General features: G+C 48.5%; 1 protein-coding gene across 1 annotated transcript; it reads left to right on the top strand.

The window, feature by feature from the left end:
• Positions 1–10,375: 10,375 nt before the first annotated feature.
• LOC147099558 (ferritin heavy chain-like) lies at positions 10,376–13,202 on the top strand. Its single transcript, XM_085969320.1, has 4 exons — positions 10,376–10,552; positions 11,876–12,022; positions 12,416–12,541; positions 12,890–13,202. Exons 1-4 carry the CDS (start codon positions 10,451–10,453, stop codon positions 13,040–13,042), a joined length of 528 nt encoding a protein of 175 aa, XP_085825446.1. The 5' UTR covers positions 10,376–10,450; the 3' UTR covers positions 13,043–13,202.
• The last annotated feature ends 3,925 nt before the right edge of the window (positions 13,203–17,127 follow it).

The raw sequence follows: 17,127 nt of genomic DNA, 5'->3' as shown, positions 1-17,127 counted from the left end.
TTGTTGTTGGTCCAAACTAAAAGAGTACACTGGGCTGTGTTTACACAGAATGTGAGGTGGCAGTCCTCCTTTCATTCATTATGTGAAAGGAGCTGCTCAATTTTGGGTTGCACTTCAGTCCCACGCTCCTGATCTTCGGTCACCCAGTGTGGAGGGAGCAGGCAGATGAGAGGACCTTCTCGGAGGACTGCTCCTGGGCCTTCCCAAAAAGGCCATTAACTGGTCCAAGCAGCGGGCGGTTGAGTGTTGTTCGGCCCGCTTGCCTGCCTGTCTTCCGTGGCCATGTTTGCGCCTGGTTCTCCCTGGAGATGGAGCACGCGGTGTCGGCCAGCATGCTCGAGCCCTTCTGTGACGGGTAGGCTCCGCAGCGACTGGAATGCATCATCGACCCCAGCAACCAAATTTTAAGTTTCATTTGATGTTTTAAGTTGCAGACAATTTGGTTAAACACCCAATCTAGTCTAGTAGAATTGTCCTAATTCAAATCTGGGAGTTCCAACTGGCCTTTATGGGATTCTTTTCTTGGTGAAGATCATTTCTGTTGGTGGGGAGGGGGTGAAGAACAATACTCTCTTCATGGAGTCCCATTGGCTTAGAACCACACTGCACTAGGTTCCTACGGCTAAAGCTGCCACTTCTAAGCCTAATGGAGAGTTGGAGAATAGAGCAAGGTAACTATAGGATAAACAATTAGAGACGTGGTCACAGTGTTAGAGCTTTATCTGAGTTTTGACCTTGGGTGAAAATCTGAGGTTATTCTCAACATACCTGTATCACATGAACACGTGTGTCAGTCCACTAGTCCCACTTTTCCTTACTTCATCTTTCATTCAATAGTGTTAGACCTTTGATGTGCTTTCTTAGCCTGTTCCTTCCTGTTGATCCCACAGTGTTGTGGTCCAAACAGGAACACAAGGTATCCATGGAACCCCAGCACCGTCCTACCCTGACCAGATTGAGGGAAACCTCAGTAACTCTCATCTCAGAATGATTTACTGGACTTCCTGTTCCACCAGAGAAGATTCACCAGTCTCCTCGCCTCTTTCCATTTGTACTTTCCTTCTCGACAGTCAAACATCAAGAGAGATTAATCACTAAAACAAGTCTATAACAGATAGTCTCTTCACATCAGTGGGACAAAGTCTACACAACCAACACTACACACAGTGATTGCCAGCAACTGGGTCCAGGCAGCAGAGGGTCGTTCGGCCGACTGACTGCCGCTCTTCCGTGGCCACGTTCGTGCCCGGGTGTCCTTGGAGATGGAGCACGCGGTGAACCCGGCACGCTCGAGGCCTCCTGCGACCGGTGGGCCCCGTGGGGACTGGAGTGATTCATCACCCAGCAACCAAATTTCAACTTAATTTGTTAAGTTTCACTTAATGTTTTGAGTTTAGTTAGTCTCTTTGTTTATGGGTTGCTCAAAAAGAGTACACACAGTGATTGCCTCTCTCTTCCTGCAATCCCCCCAATCCCGTCAGCTTAACTCAAACATCCTTTCCCCGGCGGATAGACCAGACTTACCCCAGTACATGTCAAATACATGGAATGTACTCGTGCAAAAGGTCATATTTAAAACATTACAAAAAACACACATACACAGTTAACCATCATTTAAAGCTGGCATGAATCTAATAATGGGGGTGAGGCGGACCTACAAATACAAAGGGATCGGGATAGGTGGGTGGAAAATGGCATTTAATGTGGGAAAATACAAAAGAATGAGACTAGGGAAAAGAAAGACTTGCATTTCTATAGCGCCTTTTACGACCACCGGACGTCTCAAAGCACTTTACAGCCAATGAAGTACTTTTTGAAGTGTAGTCACTGTTGTAATGTAGGAAACATAGCAGCCAATTTGCACACAGCAAGCTCCCACAAACAACAATGTGATAATGACTGGATCATCTGTTTTTGTTATGTTGGTTGAGGGATTAATATTTAAAAGAAAGCACAATTTACACTTCATCTAGAGCCATCCTTTGTTTCTTAACCTGTCCCATTACCATCTCCCTTTGCCTTGAATATCTCTCAATGGCCCAGTAATTCGGGTCCAAATGCGTGAGTACGGTCTGGGTACTCACGCATCTGGCCGGTGGAAATGCCGGCGTTCAGGAAGCACCGTGCATGCGGGGAACGCCGGCACTTCCAGTCCTCTGAACGAAGGGGTTCAGAGGCACAGCGCGCGCAGCTGCACAGGCAGCACGTGCGCAGTGAAATTCCCTTTTTTTTCCCCAGAGTTGCGCGTGTGTAAAGGCCTCCGATATTTACACACGGAAAAACCACACGTAAGTACTTAGTTTTTCAGGTAAGCGGTCTATTAATACAATTTAGATTTTTTTTTTTCCACAGGTTTGTAATTTTTAAGAATTTACAGTAAGGTAAGTTTAGTTTTAGCCCCGATTTTTTATAAAAATTTTTTTTTCAAATTTTAAAATTATTGTTTAAAATAGTTTTTCATAGTTATTTATGGTTCATTTAAGTATTGCAATGTTTTTTTTAAATTTTCTTTCAGGTTTAAGTCGTGTTTTGGGGCCAGCAGTTTTCATGAGTTTGACAGCTCTCACTGTCAAACTTATGAATGAACTTTTGCAACCTCCCATTGGTTGCCCAGTGCCCACGTGATCCCAGCCGGCTCATCGCACTAAGTACGCCGCTGGGTCACGCACGCACAGCGCGGCAGGACCTCAAGCTGGCCAGTCACAGGAATGTCATTGCGGGCCAGATTTCAGATGTCGGCGCGCCGGGTGAGTCCACCTTGGGGCCTTGCACGCGCGGCAATCACCCGAGCCGAATTACTGGGCCAATGTCTCTTAATCTCTCCTGCCTTCCATCCTATCACAGACCTTCCCTTTTGTTCTTTCCTCCCCTCCCCCCTTTCCCAGCCTCTTCACTTGCTTAAGAATCTGTTCCATTTCCGGCTTTTTTCCAGTTCTGACGAAAGGTCATCGACCTGAAACGTTGACTCTGTTTCTCTCTTCACAGACGCTGCCTGACCTGCCGAGTGTCTTGGTAAGTCTGTGTGTTCTAGTTATTGTTAATAAGAATCACTGCACACAGACCACAAGAGTAAATTCAACAGGTCTTTACTAGTCGGAGGTCAGGCTGAACTGCCCAATAAATCATTACACAGCACTTATATACCGGTGTGGTCACCACCGGTATTACAGTATACAGCAGCCAAGATAAAGTAGTGCATCTCTTAAAATAGTTCTCTTAAAGGTGGAACGGTTACATACACCACAATCCTCCCTTTTTAGCTTAACAGTATATATTCCCCATTAAACATAACATAATAACATATATACACAACTTCATGTAAAAACAGTTCACAGATTCAGTCTCTGAGGAGGCCTCCTGATCCGAGACGGATAACGCCTTTCAGGGGTCTCTGGTTCTCGTTGCTGGGGTGACTCATCTAGTTGATCCCCTATGGATAGGACATCATCATCAGGTATATTCACTTCTGAGGTAGATGCTTCAGGTTCACTAACTTCCTCCACGGTTGTCTCTGTCATAACCATGGGCTCGACCCTTGTTCTCGATCCCACCAGTTGGTCAGCATGACGTCGCATTACATTTTCACCAACATCTACCGTGTACATCAGGGGTCCTTGTCTGGCCCGAATTGTTCCAGATTGCCATTTCTCGTTTTTATAGTCCCTGGCTAACACCGGTTGTCCTATTTCAAAACTCCGAGTGGGCTTGTTATTGATATGCTGGAACTGTTTGTTTTCGACTTCCCTCCGCACATTTGGTTTTAACAAGTCCAACCTGGACCGCAACCTCCTGTTATAGAACATCATGGCAGGACTTTGGTTTGTTGTTGCATGGGTGGCGTTTCGATATGCCAGTAGGAAATTGTCCACCTTGTGTTGCAGTGGAATCTGATCTTCGCTCATGGCCTTTATTGCCTTTTTGAACGTCTGCACAAACCTCTCGGCCAGCCCATTCGTAGCTGGATGATATGGGGCAGAGGTATAATGTTTCACCCCATTCTTCTTCAGGAATTTCTGGAATTCCTCTGACACGAACTGTGGTCTGTTGTCCGAACATATTTGCTCTGGCAATCCATTTCTTGCAAATATCGTTCTTAGCACCGCGATCGTCTTCTCCGAGGTAGTGGTAGTCATTTTAATCACTTCTGGCCATTTAGAATGTGCGTCCACCGCAATTAAAAACATGGAATCCATGAATGGACCAGCAAAGTCAATATGTACACATTGCCATGGGGTTGAAGGCCATTCCCATGGATGCAGCGGTGCAATTGGAGGTGCATTTTGGACTTTTTGGCACCCTGAGCAGCTTTTCGTCAGATCCTCTATCTGTTGGTCGATACCCGGCCACCACACATAAGCCCAGCAAGGCTTTTCATCTTGACTCCCCCCAGATGACCTTCATGTAGTTCTTTTAGAACTCTCTCTCTTAACTTAGGAGGGATAATCACCCTTGTTCCATACATCAATGTTCCCTGACAGATGGACAGCTGTTCTCGTCTTGCTGAGAATGCCGGTAACAGTGGATCACCATGGGCTGGCCATCCCTTTACTGTCAATTCGTAGACCCGGGCCAGTGTCGGGTCATTCCTAGTCTCCCTTTCAATATTTGCATTGGTGACAGGTAAACATTCGATGATGGTCGAGTGAAAGAACTCCACCGGGTCAACCGTCGGTGCCTCCTCCTCAGTAGGTAGTGGCAGGCGCGACAGCCCATCAGCATTACCATGCTGCTTTGTACCTTTGAATTCTATCTGATATTGATGTGCCCCTAGGAAAAGGGACCATCTCTGGAGCCTCTGTGCTGTCATCACCGAAACACCCTTCTTAGGGTTAAAAATGGATACCAACGGCTGGTGGTCTGTCAGCAGTGTAAACTTCTGGCCCTGCAGGTAATGATTAAACTTCTTTACTCCCCACACAAGGCTGAGAGCCTCCCTATCTATCTGAGCATAGTTGCGCTCAGCGGAGGTCAATGATCTGGATGCAAATGCGACTGGCCTTTCCAAGCCATTTGGCAACTTGTGTGAGAGTACTGCTCCAATACCATAAGGAGAAGCATCACAAGCTAAACGAATAGGTAGCGTTGGGTTGAAGTGAGCCAACACTTCCTCTGAGGTGATCAATGCCTTGCTTTTGCGAAAGGCCTTCTTACAGTCCTCGCTCCACTTCCACGGTACTTCTTTCTGCAAAAGAGCGTTCAGCGGGTGCAGCACCGTGGATAGATTTGGCAGAAACTTATGGTAATAGTTAATCAACCCTAGGAACGACCTCAACTGGGATAAATTTTCCGGAGCGGGAGCCTTCACAACAGCTTCGATCTTGTCAGGTGACTTGTGCAGCCCCTCCTGGTCAATGACATGACCACAGTACGAGATCCGTTTCTGAAAGAACTCACATTTCTGGCGATTAACTCGAAGTCCATATTCCTTCAATCTGGTGAGCACCAGTTTCAAATTTGCAAGGTGTTCCTCATCGTCATCTCCTGTAATCAGGATATCGTCCAAGTAACATTGAGTGCTTGGAATTCCCTGTAATACCTGCTCCATGGCCCTCTGCCAAATTGCTGGAGCCGAAGCCACTCCAAAAACCAGTCTATTATATCGATACAAGCCTCTGTGCGTGTTGATTGAGAGATACTGGCGCGACTCTTCCTCAACTTCCATCTGTAAGTACGCTTGCGCCAGGTCTATCTTGGTGAAGTGTTTCCCGCCAGACAATGAAGCAAAGATATCCTCAATCCGCGGAAGCGGATATTGCACCGTGTGAAGCACCGGATTAACCGTGATCTTGAAGTCTCCACAGATGCGGACCTTCCCCGGTTCCCCTGGCTTGTTACTCGATGAACGCTTCATGACGGGAACAATGGGCGTGGCCCACTCACTCCAGTCCACCTTAGACAGTACTCCTGAACGTTCTAGCCCTTCCAGCTCAGCTTCCACAGCAGGTCGTATCGCATAAGGTCTGGCTTTGAAAAATTTTGGGTTTGCATGTTCTGCAATCATGATTTTTGCCGTAATTCCTCTCAGTGTTCCCAGTCCCTGTTGGAACACCTCTTTAACCTCATCCAATATTCTGGACAATCGTTCAGGTTTGACATCTTTTTTTCCGGAATCTACCGTTATTGCTTTTAGGGAGTGCCAGTCCATATTTATTTTCCTGATCCACTCCCGTCCCAGAAGTGGTGGACCTCCCTCAGGTAGTACATTCCTTGGTGTTCTTTGCCCTTGTGTACCACCTTGACTTTTATCTTTCCGATGGGGTATACTCTTTGCCCCGTGTATGTCTGCAATGCTATCTCCGTATCCCGTAGGGGAATATGTGTGAATAACCTTTTGTAATCTTGCTTATTCATGACCGTCAACGCCGATCCGGTGTCCAATTCCATCTTCACTTGGACTCCTGCTATCTGAAGTGTGACCCAGATGGTTTGTAGGTCAGCTTCCTTACTCACATTGTGAATTCTCAGACTACCCAGTTCCTTGCTGTTGGAGTCTGAATCCGAATTCTGTTCATCCGAACTCTTCTCAGCCACCTTATGTACCTTTCTGCACTTTTCCTGCGGTGACTTTTTGTTGCTGGTCTTCTTTCCTGACCGGCATACTTTAGCTATGTGACAAAGCTTGCCACATTTTCTACATTCCTGATTTTTAAACCAGCATTGGTTCTGATCGTGTGTTGTCTTTCCACAACGATAACATTTCGCTGTACCCAAAGCCATTTGATCTACGCTGAGTACCGCTGCCTTCAGCTGCATTTCCGCAGTGCCTCTCGCTGCGGCTTCGTGCGATGCTGCAATAGTGACAGCCTTATCAAGTGTAAGATCATTCTCTTCAAGCAGCCGCTTTTGTGTTCCTTCTTTCGACAATCCACACACGAATTTGTCTCTCAGTGCCTCTGTCAGTCTTTCCCCAAACTGACAGTATTTCGCTAACTTACGCAGTTCAATTAAATACTCCGCGTTGCTTTCCTCTTTCAGTTGCGTTCTCGCATAAAATTTAAATCGTTCCGCTAACATCAGCGGTGTGGGGTTCAAATGATTTCTCAGGACAGCAACAATATTAGCGAAAGCCTGATCCGCCGGTTTAGCTGGTGATAGAAGGTGCTTCAATAGCCCGTATGTCTTCGCACCCATTGAGTTTAGTAAGGTTAGTGCTTTATCTTCATCTGATATTTTATTTGCCTTACAATAAATCTCTATGCGTTCTACATACGTGGCCCAATCTTCAACATCGGGATCGAAATCGTTGATGTTACCACGCTTAGGCATCCTCGCAATCTTCTTGAGAAACAAAAAGAATTTTTTTTTTTTTTTTCAAAATGGCGGTTTCCCGCGCTTGTCTTCTTCCCCCGCCTACGAAAATGGCGGCTTCCCGCATTTGGCTTTCTCCCCCGCTGGCTGTAATGGCGATTGCCGTATTGCTGCGTTCGCCCTCCCCAGCAGTTCTCAAATCGTGCCTCCCAGCCCCTCTTGCAGTCCGATCCTTTCCCCCGGCTGCGGCTGAGTTCTCCGCGTTTTTTTTTGTTTTTTTTTATCCCACGCCTCGCGGCCTCGGTAGCTGCCCGGCCTTTTTCCCCGGTCGCGGTCGAGCTCTCTCTCGACGCTGTTGCATCTCCCAGCCCGCTTGCAGCCCAGTCTTTTACTCCGGTTGCGTTTGCATTCACCGCGGCTCCCGTGCCTTACGCTGCCCCAGTCTCAGCGCCTCTGGCCCCGACTTCTGTCCGGCTCTTTTCCCCGGCCGTGGTCGAGTTCGCCGCCCTTATATCCTCCGTTTTTCCCTCCCCTACTTCACAGCCAACGTGGCCGACTTGCTGCTCGTCGCTGATCGGCTTACCCACCACCGTGATAGAAGGGATGATCATTGCCTGTTGCTGATGGAAGGCTTCGTGTCAGGATTCTTCCTTGCTCTTCAGACCCGAGTCTTTTCTCAGCAGGATGACGAGGGCGGATGCCTCTTCTCGACGCCCGTTAAACTGCCTTGGATATATCTCTGCCGCAGGGTAAGATCGTCATCGTCGCCACTGTTAAGTCTGTGTGTTCTAGTTATTGTTAATAAGAATCGCTGCACACAGACCACAAGAGTAAATTCAACAGGTCTTTACTAGTCGGAGGTCAGGCTGAACTGCCCAATAAATCATTACACAGCACTTATATACCGGTGTGGTCACCACCGGTATTACAGTATACAGCAGCCAAGATAAAGTAGTGCATCTCTTAAAATAGTTCTCTTAAAGGTGGAATGGTTACATACACCACATGTCTCCGGCATTTTCTGTTTTTATTTGAGGGATAAATAGGACAACCCAGCCTATCCAATCTTTCCTCATAGCTAAAATTCTTCAGCCCAGGTCCTGTAATGTGGTGACCAGGACTGCACGCAGTACTCTAGCTGCGGCCTAACTAGTGTTTTATACATTTCAAGCATAACCTCCCTGCTCTTATATTCTGTGCCTCAGCTAATAAAGGCAAGTATCCCATATGCCTTCTTAACCAACTTATCTACCTGTCCAGCTACCTTCAGAGATCTGTGGACATGCACTCCAAGGCCCCTCTGATCTTCTGCACTTCTCAGTGTCCTACCCTTGTGTATTCCCTTGCCTTGTTAGCCCTCCACAAATGCATGACCTCACACTTCTCCAGATTGAATTCCTTTTGCCACTGTTCTGCCCACCTGACCAGTCCATTGATATCTTCCTGCAGTCTTCAGCTTCCTTCATTATCAACCACACAGCCAATTTTTGTATCATCTGCAACCTTCTTAATCATACTTCCTACATTCAAGTCTAAATCTACGCTAGTGTCCCCTCTCTTTTCATTGGACCAAACAAAAGAAACAATTTCACAAATAAGGTGACAAAACCCAATTACCCTTTTAAATAACCCTCCACCAATCAAATTAAAATTTGGTTGTCCCGATTAACAATGCACTCCAGGCCCCGCGGCGCCCACCGGTCACGAAAGAGCTCGAGCGTGCCGGCGGACACCGCGTGCTCCATCTCTAGGGCCACCCGGGCGCGAACATGGCCACGGAAGAGGGGGAGGCAATCCGGTCGGACGACCCCCTCGCTCGCCCGCTGCCAGGACCAATTGATGGCTTTCTTGGCCAGGCCCAGGAGCAGGCCCACGAGGAGGTCCTCCGACCCGCCCGCCCCCCTCCGCACGGGGTGACCGTAGATCAGGAGCGTGGGACTGAAGTGCAACCAAAATTTGAGGAGCAGCCCCCTCAAAAAATGGAAGAGGGGCTGCAACCTCTCACACCCCGTGTAAACGTGAAAGACGGACTCCTCCAGACCGCAAAACAAACAGGCGGTCTGGGAGTCCGTAAACCTACTTAAAAATCTATTGCACGGAACTGCTCTGTGCAACACCCTCCAGGCCAAATCCCCGATAGAACAAGGGAGGACTCCTGCATAGAGAGCCCCCCATTGGGGACCTCCGCCTCCGTCCGGAGGTAAAACGGCACGCCACGGCGTGACGCTAGTGTCCCCTCTCTTTTCATTGGACCCAAATAAAAAAGAAACAATTTCACAAATAAGGTGACAAAACCCAATTACCCTTTTAAATAACCCTCCACCAATCAAATTAAAATTTGGTTGTCCCGATTAACAATGCACTCCAGGCCCCGCGGCGCCCACCGGTCACGAAAGAGCTCGAGCGTGCCGGCGGACACCGCGTGCTCCATCTCTATGGCCACCCGGGCGCGAACATGGCCACGGAAGAGGGGGAGGCAATCCGGTCGGACGACCCCCTCGCTCGCCCGCTGCCAGGACCAATTGATGGCTTTCTTGGCCAGGCCCAGGAGCAGGCCCACGAGGAGGTCCTCCGACCCGCCCGCCCCCCTCCGCACGGGGTGACCGTAGATCAGGAGCGTGGGACTGAAGTGCAACCAAAATTTGAGGAGCAGCCCCCTCAAAAAATGGAAGAGGGGCTGCAACCTCTCACACCCCGTGTAAACGTGAAAGACGGACTCCTCCAGACCGCAAAACAAACAGGCGGTCTGGGAGTCCGTAAACCTACTTAAAAATCTATTGCACGGAACTGCTCTGTGCAACACCCTCCAGGCCAAATCCCCGATAGAACAAGGGAGGACTCCCGCATAGAGAGCCCCCCATTGGGGACCTCCGCCTCCGTCCGGAGGTAAAACGGCACGCCACGGCGTGACGCTAGTGTCCCCTTCCTTTGGGATCCTTATTGCCTTGTCAGCCAATGACACTCATTTTTCAAAGTCATGATTGGCTCTGGGTGTCATCTCCCCCTCCTCCCTTTACTTGATTGGTGCTCTGAGAGAGAGGCTGCCACTTCTGATTGGGTATTGAGGAATGTCACTCATCATCTAGGCGGTCACGCCCTGGATTATCCAGCAGTATAAATACTAGGAGTTTGGGGGGTTGGTTAAATCCCAGCTTCTTACTTCAACAAAGTTTAGATTTAGCAATAAATAATAATAATTAGGATGGCTTCTCAAGTGCGTCAGAACTACCACAAGGACTGTGAGGATGCTGTCAACAAGCAGATCAACATGGAGCTCTATTCCTCCTATGTTTATCTCTCCATGGTGAGTCTTGTATTTCTGACCACTTCACAATGGAGTCTATGTAATGTTACTTTACTAAATTCTGTGCTGTGTCTAGCCCACCCCTCAATCTATGCACAGTTAATTCATTTTTTAAAGGTATAATATAATGCAATTTATCATTTTGTGTGTCCATTAACAAACTGCCTCTCTGGTCCTTGCAGTAACTGAACCATATTCTGAGTATCTTAATGACTCTTTGTTGGGCTCTTGTGAGCATGTTGTTGAAGTTTATATTTGTAATACTCTGCATTCAATGTGTGGCATTCAGAATTCTTATCCTCACTTCTAATTCACTCCATGGCCTTTCCCTACCTTGCTTTTGCAAATGAGGGGATGTAATCTTCAAATTAAAAGTAGCCCATTTAGGAGGGAAGTCAGGAAGCACTTTTTCACACGCAAGGGTGGTGGAAATCTGGAACACTTTCTTTACCTGCTTTCCTCCACCCCAGCTGTGGCTGCTGGGACAATTGGAGCTTTCAAGACAGATGTTTTCTTGGGTAAGTGCCTCAAGGGGGATGGAGTAAAGCTACAGGTCAGCCATGATCAAATTGAATGGTGGAGCAGGCTCGAGTGGCTGAATGGCCTACTCCTGTTCCTAATATTAACCTTAGTTTTAACTCTCAGTTTGTGCCCTTCTGTCTTTTCGCTAACTCCCTTTGCCGTACTGGTGGTAAATCCGTCAGCCACTTTGACCCTACTCGGGAACTCTCCCTTAACTCTGCTTTCCTACTTCTTGACCTTGACCAAGCACTTCAAATTCTGAAGGTTTATGAACCTTTATTCCTTGGTATGTGCTTCTCCTCTGAAATGCCTTGATTAGTGTTGAAGGTGCCAAATTAATGCTGCTTGTGGTAATTTTAGTTCCATGGGATGAATGTAGCCAGTAAGATTCAGACCAGTTTCTCCTCTTTGATGTACTACATGAATTGTGTACTGTGACTAGACTCTACTGTAATGGGTTTGTTTCTAGTGCCCCTTGGCAATACATCTGGGCCAATAATTGCAAGTTACTATTTAATCTGCTCCCACCACCCTTTCAGGCAGTGCATGCACTTGAGTTTCCTCATGTAGCCTCTGGTTCTTTTGCCATTTCCATTGGCCAGTTCCCCTATTGCTAGGGGTCAGATTGTCCACTCTCTACCAGGTTAGTGAAGTAAGTAGGCCTGTGCTAGTTTTCATGTACAACGAGTTCAGTGAGACTTGAACCATTTGCAAGAAAGCATAATCCAGGTTGGCTTTATGTACAATACCCATGATTGATCTGCTTTGGGATACCCAACTACTTTTCTGGTCTCTCCACAGTCCTTCTACTTTGACCGGGATGACGTTGCCCTGCGTCATTTTGCCGAGTTCTTCAAGGAGCAGTCACACGAGGAACGGGAGCACGCGGAGAAACTGATGAAATTCCAGAATCGGCGTGGAGGCCGAATCATCTTGGCGGACATCAAGGTTTGGCTCAATAAACAAGTGACCTTCGGTCTGGGTCCCCGTAGCCTGATTGTTTCAAATACTTTCTAAAGCAATTTGTTCCAATTTATAACAAACAGGCCATTTGGCCAAGTGGGTCCATGACGGAGTGTATCCTGCACGAACCACCTCCCACCGTGCTTCATCTAACCCTATCTGCATATCCTTCTATACACCTCTCCCTAGTACTTATCTAGCTTCCCCTTCAATACATCTGTTATTTGACTCCAGTAGTTGTGTTGGCTTAATGCCGTAGCTCTCTTTTCTTCTAACACATTGGTTCATGGTAACATTAGATATTTGCACGCCTAATTTCCTTCAATACTTGTTTGTTTATTCCATTGTACAGTGAACTGTCTGAATTTCCCTTTCCAGAAACCAGAGCAGGATGAGTGGCGCAATGGTCTGGAGGCGATGCAGAGAGCTCTGCAGCTGGAGAAGAATGTCAACCAGAGTCTGCTGGATCTGCACAAACTCTCCACTGAGAGGACTGACCCTCATGTAAGTTCTTGATGCTGTAATGTGGGCATATGTTAAGTTGGAGGTGGTGGAACCTTGAGCCTATTCAAAAGATCTTCACACCCAATAGCTGTGTTGGTGCTTTTTTTAGGTTTTTAAGTGGTGGGAGGTTGGCCTACTGTGGACATTGACTAGTAAATGTGTCCCAGTGATTCTAGGATCTATGCCCCTATTGTGCAGGAATTTTAATCTAATGATGCAGTAATTCCATTAATTTCAATTGCACCACTAGAACATCCTGCAGTCCAAGTGGATTAAACTCTCGAGGGGGAAGCTAGGATGTTCCTTGAAATCTGCTGCTGGACATAACTAGTTTCCCTCTTTTTCCAGTTGTGTGACTTCCTGGAGACCCACTACTTGGATGAGCAAGTGAAGATGATCAAGAAGCTTGGCGATCACATCACCAACCTGAAGAGACTGGGAGCCCCTGAGACTGGCATGGGAGAGTACCTGTTTGACAAGCACACCCTGGGGGAAGAGTGACTGCAGGGATGAAGCCTATTGTGTTTAGTACTTGTATTTATAATTGTGTGTGAGACTCCTGTCCTGTAGGGAATGATGGCTTGTGACTTTGTGCAAGAGCTGAGACCTGGGCTCTTAATGTGAAATGTCACTAACTGTAAATAAACTGTTCTATATTGGACTGGATTTTGTCTGCTTGTAAGTTTTAGTGGTTTTTGTTCCAGTTAGCATAACTTGGTTACATTTTCCAGTATTACACTGGGCTGTGCAGCAGTGTTGTCATGGGATTTGGTCATAGAATGGTTACAGCACAGGAGGCCATTCGGCCCGTTGAGCCTATGCCGGCTCTCTGCAGGAGCACTTCGGCTAGTACCACACCCTGCCCTTTTCTGTGGAGCCTTGCCATTTTTTCCTTCAGGTACTTGTCTAGTTCCCTTTTGGAAACAGATTGAGCCTACCTCCACCACCCTCTCGGGCAGTGCATTCCAGATCCTAACCACTCGCTGCGTTCAGTTTTTCCTCCTGTCGCCTTTGGGCCTTCTGCCAATCACCTTAAATCTGTGTCCTCTGGTTCTTGACCCTTCCACCAATGACCACAGTTCTATTTTTTTTTTTTTTTTGCAGGGGTAATTTTTAATTTTTTTTGTATTTCTTGGAACTGTAATACAACAGCTAAATGTACCAAGGTGTGTTCAGCCAAATGAGCTAATGGGACCAGGGACCCCTGAAGCTTTGTCAGAAGTAGGTTTTTAGAGTCTTACAGGAGGAAGAGGTGTTTAGGGAGGGAATTCCAGAGCTTGGGGTCTCGGCAGTTAAATAGAAGTATTTGTTGCCATGGCGATGAATATTCCCCCTGCCCTTGAGAGCTTGAAGAGAGTTATTATTTAGTCACTACAATGAAATACAAGTTATAATAAACACAAGGAAGTTTTCCTGTGACTGTGTTCTGTCATTTCAGTCCAATGAAGAGAAAGCTCTGGTTTAGCATTCTCTAAGAATTATATTTTCCCTGGGGAAGAGCAGTTCGTATTCAGTAAACTGCTACAGATCCCCATCAGTCATTAGTGGGGGTAACTCCGTTAACAAACTCACCACTGCCGCTATAGCTTTTCTGATCAGCTTTGTGGGCAGAGAAACAAATAACTGCTGCACAGACCAGCAATGTTGGAGCTCACTGAACTCATGATAAGGGGATTACAATTGATGTGGTGGTGGAGGAGAATCAACAATTGCCATATCAGCTTGCTATCCACATAACATAATTAGAAGCAGGAGTAGGCCATGCGGCCCTTGAGCCTGCTCCACCATTCAATAAAATCATGGCTGATCTTCAATCTCACCTCTACTTTCCAGCCCGATCTCCATATCCCTTAATCCCACTACAATCTAAAAATCTATCTGAGCCTTGAATATAGTTAATGGTTCAGCATCCACAGCCCTTTGGGGTAGAGAATTTGAAAATATCTTACTGGGAAACTGTGAGTACCCTACTGGGCTTTGTTCTGGGACCCCTCTCCTCCCCCCTCCCCCACCATGTTTGACTAACCTGCCAACACTCATGGTCTTGGGTAAGGTATTGAAGGATGAGGAATACGTGCGGAACTGTAGTCCCACAAAATATAATCCTTCTGGAAGGAGTAAATGTATTTCATTAAATGCACAAAGTAAAACCCCCAAGTTAAATAGATACTTCTCCTGAAACTCTTTCCCCCTACCTGCCTGTTCCATCAATGTAGAAACCCAATACCGGTGTGGTAAACCACTGTTATACCTGCCTGCATGTGTGTGTGTACTCCACTAGGTACAGGTCTGTACATGCCTCGGCTGACTCCTCCCACTATTCCAGCTATATAAGTGACTGCCTCTCAGTCCCTTGGTATTCTGGATGGGTCGAGGCAAGACCTTCATTCTCTAGTTAATAAAAGCCTGATTGTTACTCGCTTAACCTCAATCTTTTGAGTAATTGATGGCGCGTCAATTTTATTAACTAGATTTTTTATAATGGAGAAGATCCTCACACCAGCATGGCTGGACCTGGACAGTCGGGAAGCGGACGCTTCCACCAAGTTTGCTCACTGGCTCATGTGCTTCGAGACATTCCTGACTGCCTCCACTGCGGTCGTAACGGATGCGGACAAACTGTCTGTCCTGATCTCCAAGGTGAACCACCGAGTGTACTCAGTCATCCGGGACGCGACCTCGTACACAGCCGCCCTCCAGCTCCTCAAGACCCAGTACGCGCGCCCTGTGAATGAAGTGTACGCCAGGCACCTCCTGGGGAGTCGACTGAGGAATACCTCCAAGCACTGTCCGTGCTTGGCCGGGCCTGTGGGTGTAAGGCGGTAACGCCCGCTAAGTACACGGAGGAACTGATCCGGGATGCCTTCGTAGCGGGCCACAGGTCCAACTACACCCGACAGCAACTGCTGGAGCAGAGCGACCTCACCCTCAACAAAGCCTCCGAAATCGCACTAACGCTGGACGCAGCCTACCGGGGCATGGATGCCTACTCCTCTGCACCGTGGACGCCGTGGGGAACGACAACCTGGGACACAGTAGGACAGCCCCATAGCACCGTACCACCCCAGCCACATCCCAACAATGGCCCAACAACCGCAGCAGTGTCCCAAGGCCAGACAGCAGTATCCCAAGGCCAGAAATGCTACTTCTGTGGCCAGGCCAAACACCCCAGAGCACGCTGCCCGGCGAAGAATGCGACCTGCTCGGGCTGCGGGAAAAAGGGACACTACGCCAACGTCTGCAGGGCCAAAGCCACCCCGAACGCCAGCAGCGGCGCGTGTGGGCCGTGCGAGCCGCCATCTTGGGCCCCCAACAGCGCCGCGTGTGGGCCGTGCGGGCCGCCATCTTGGGCCTCCCCAGCCATGTGAGAACCACCCCAACAGCAGCCATCTTGGACGACTCCAGCCACATGGGGATCATGGACGCTGCCATCTTGGACACCAGCCGGGACGCAGCAGGCCGCCAACCCCCCCCCCCCATCTGATACCCGCAGCGACACGCCGACCCCTACGCTGGCCTCTGTTACGCTGGACCAAACGAGACCACACCAACTAGCTCGGTCCAAAATGGACGTTAAGGTAAACGGCCATGCAATAAACTGCCTTTTTGACTCCGGGAGCACAGAGAGCTTCATCCACCCCGACACGGTGCGGCGTTGCTCTCTCCCAGTCCTGCCTGCGCACCAGCGGATTTCTATGGCCTCCGAGTCCCAGTCAGCGGACATTGGCGGCTACTGCGTGGTGACACTAATAGTAGACGGGACTGTGTTCAATAATTTTAAACTCCTGGTCCTGCCCCAACTTTGCGCTGCCGTTCTACTGGGGTTGGATTTCCAGTGCCACCTCAAAAGTGTTACGATGGCATACGGTGGCCCCCTCCCCCCACTCACAGTCCGCAGCCAGCAGCTTCCAAATTGCCCGCCGCGCACCAGATGCAACCTCTCCACACTCAGAGTCCCCCCCCCCCCCACTATTTGCTAACCTCACCCCCGACTGTAAGCCCATCGCCACAAAGAGCAGGCGATACAGTGCCGGGGACAGGGTTTTCATTAAAACCGAAGTGGAGCGGCTCCTGAAGGAGGGGATTATTGAGGGCTGCACCAGCCCCTGGCAAGCCCAGGTTGTGGTCGTTAAGAACGGCGAGAAACAATGCCTGGTCATCGACTACAGCCAAACAATTAACCGCTACACCCTGCTGGACGCCTACCCACTCCCCCGCATAGCTGACATGGTCAACCAGATCGCGCAGTACCGCATCTTTTCGACCATTGACCTGAAATCAGCATACCACCAGCTCCCCATCCGCCCTGAAGACCGCCAGTATACTGCCTTTGAGGCAAACGGCCGCCTCTATCACTTCCTTAGGGTTCCCTTTGGCGTTACCAACGGGGTCTCCGTCTTCCAAAGGGAGATGGACCAGATGGTCGATCAAAACGCGCTCCAGGCCACTTTCCCTTACCTGGACAATGTGACCATCTGCGGCCATGACTTGCAGGACCATGACGCAAACCTCGAGAAATTCCTCCGCACCGCCCAACTCCTGAACCTGACATATAACAAGGAGAAGTGCATATTCCGCACAGACCG

Source organism: Somniosus microcephalus, chromosome 28 (genome assembly GCF_052327205.1).
Source record: "Somniosus microcephalus isolate GS21.2 chromosome 28, FLI_Smic_1.0, whole genome shotgun sequence".
NCBI lineage: Eukaryota > Metazoa > Chordata > Chondrichthyes > Squaliformes > Somniosidae > Somniosus > Somniosus microcephalus.
This window is presented reverse-complemented; position numbering and strand designations above follow the sequence as displayed.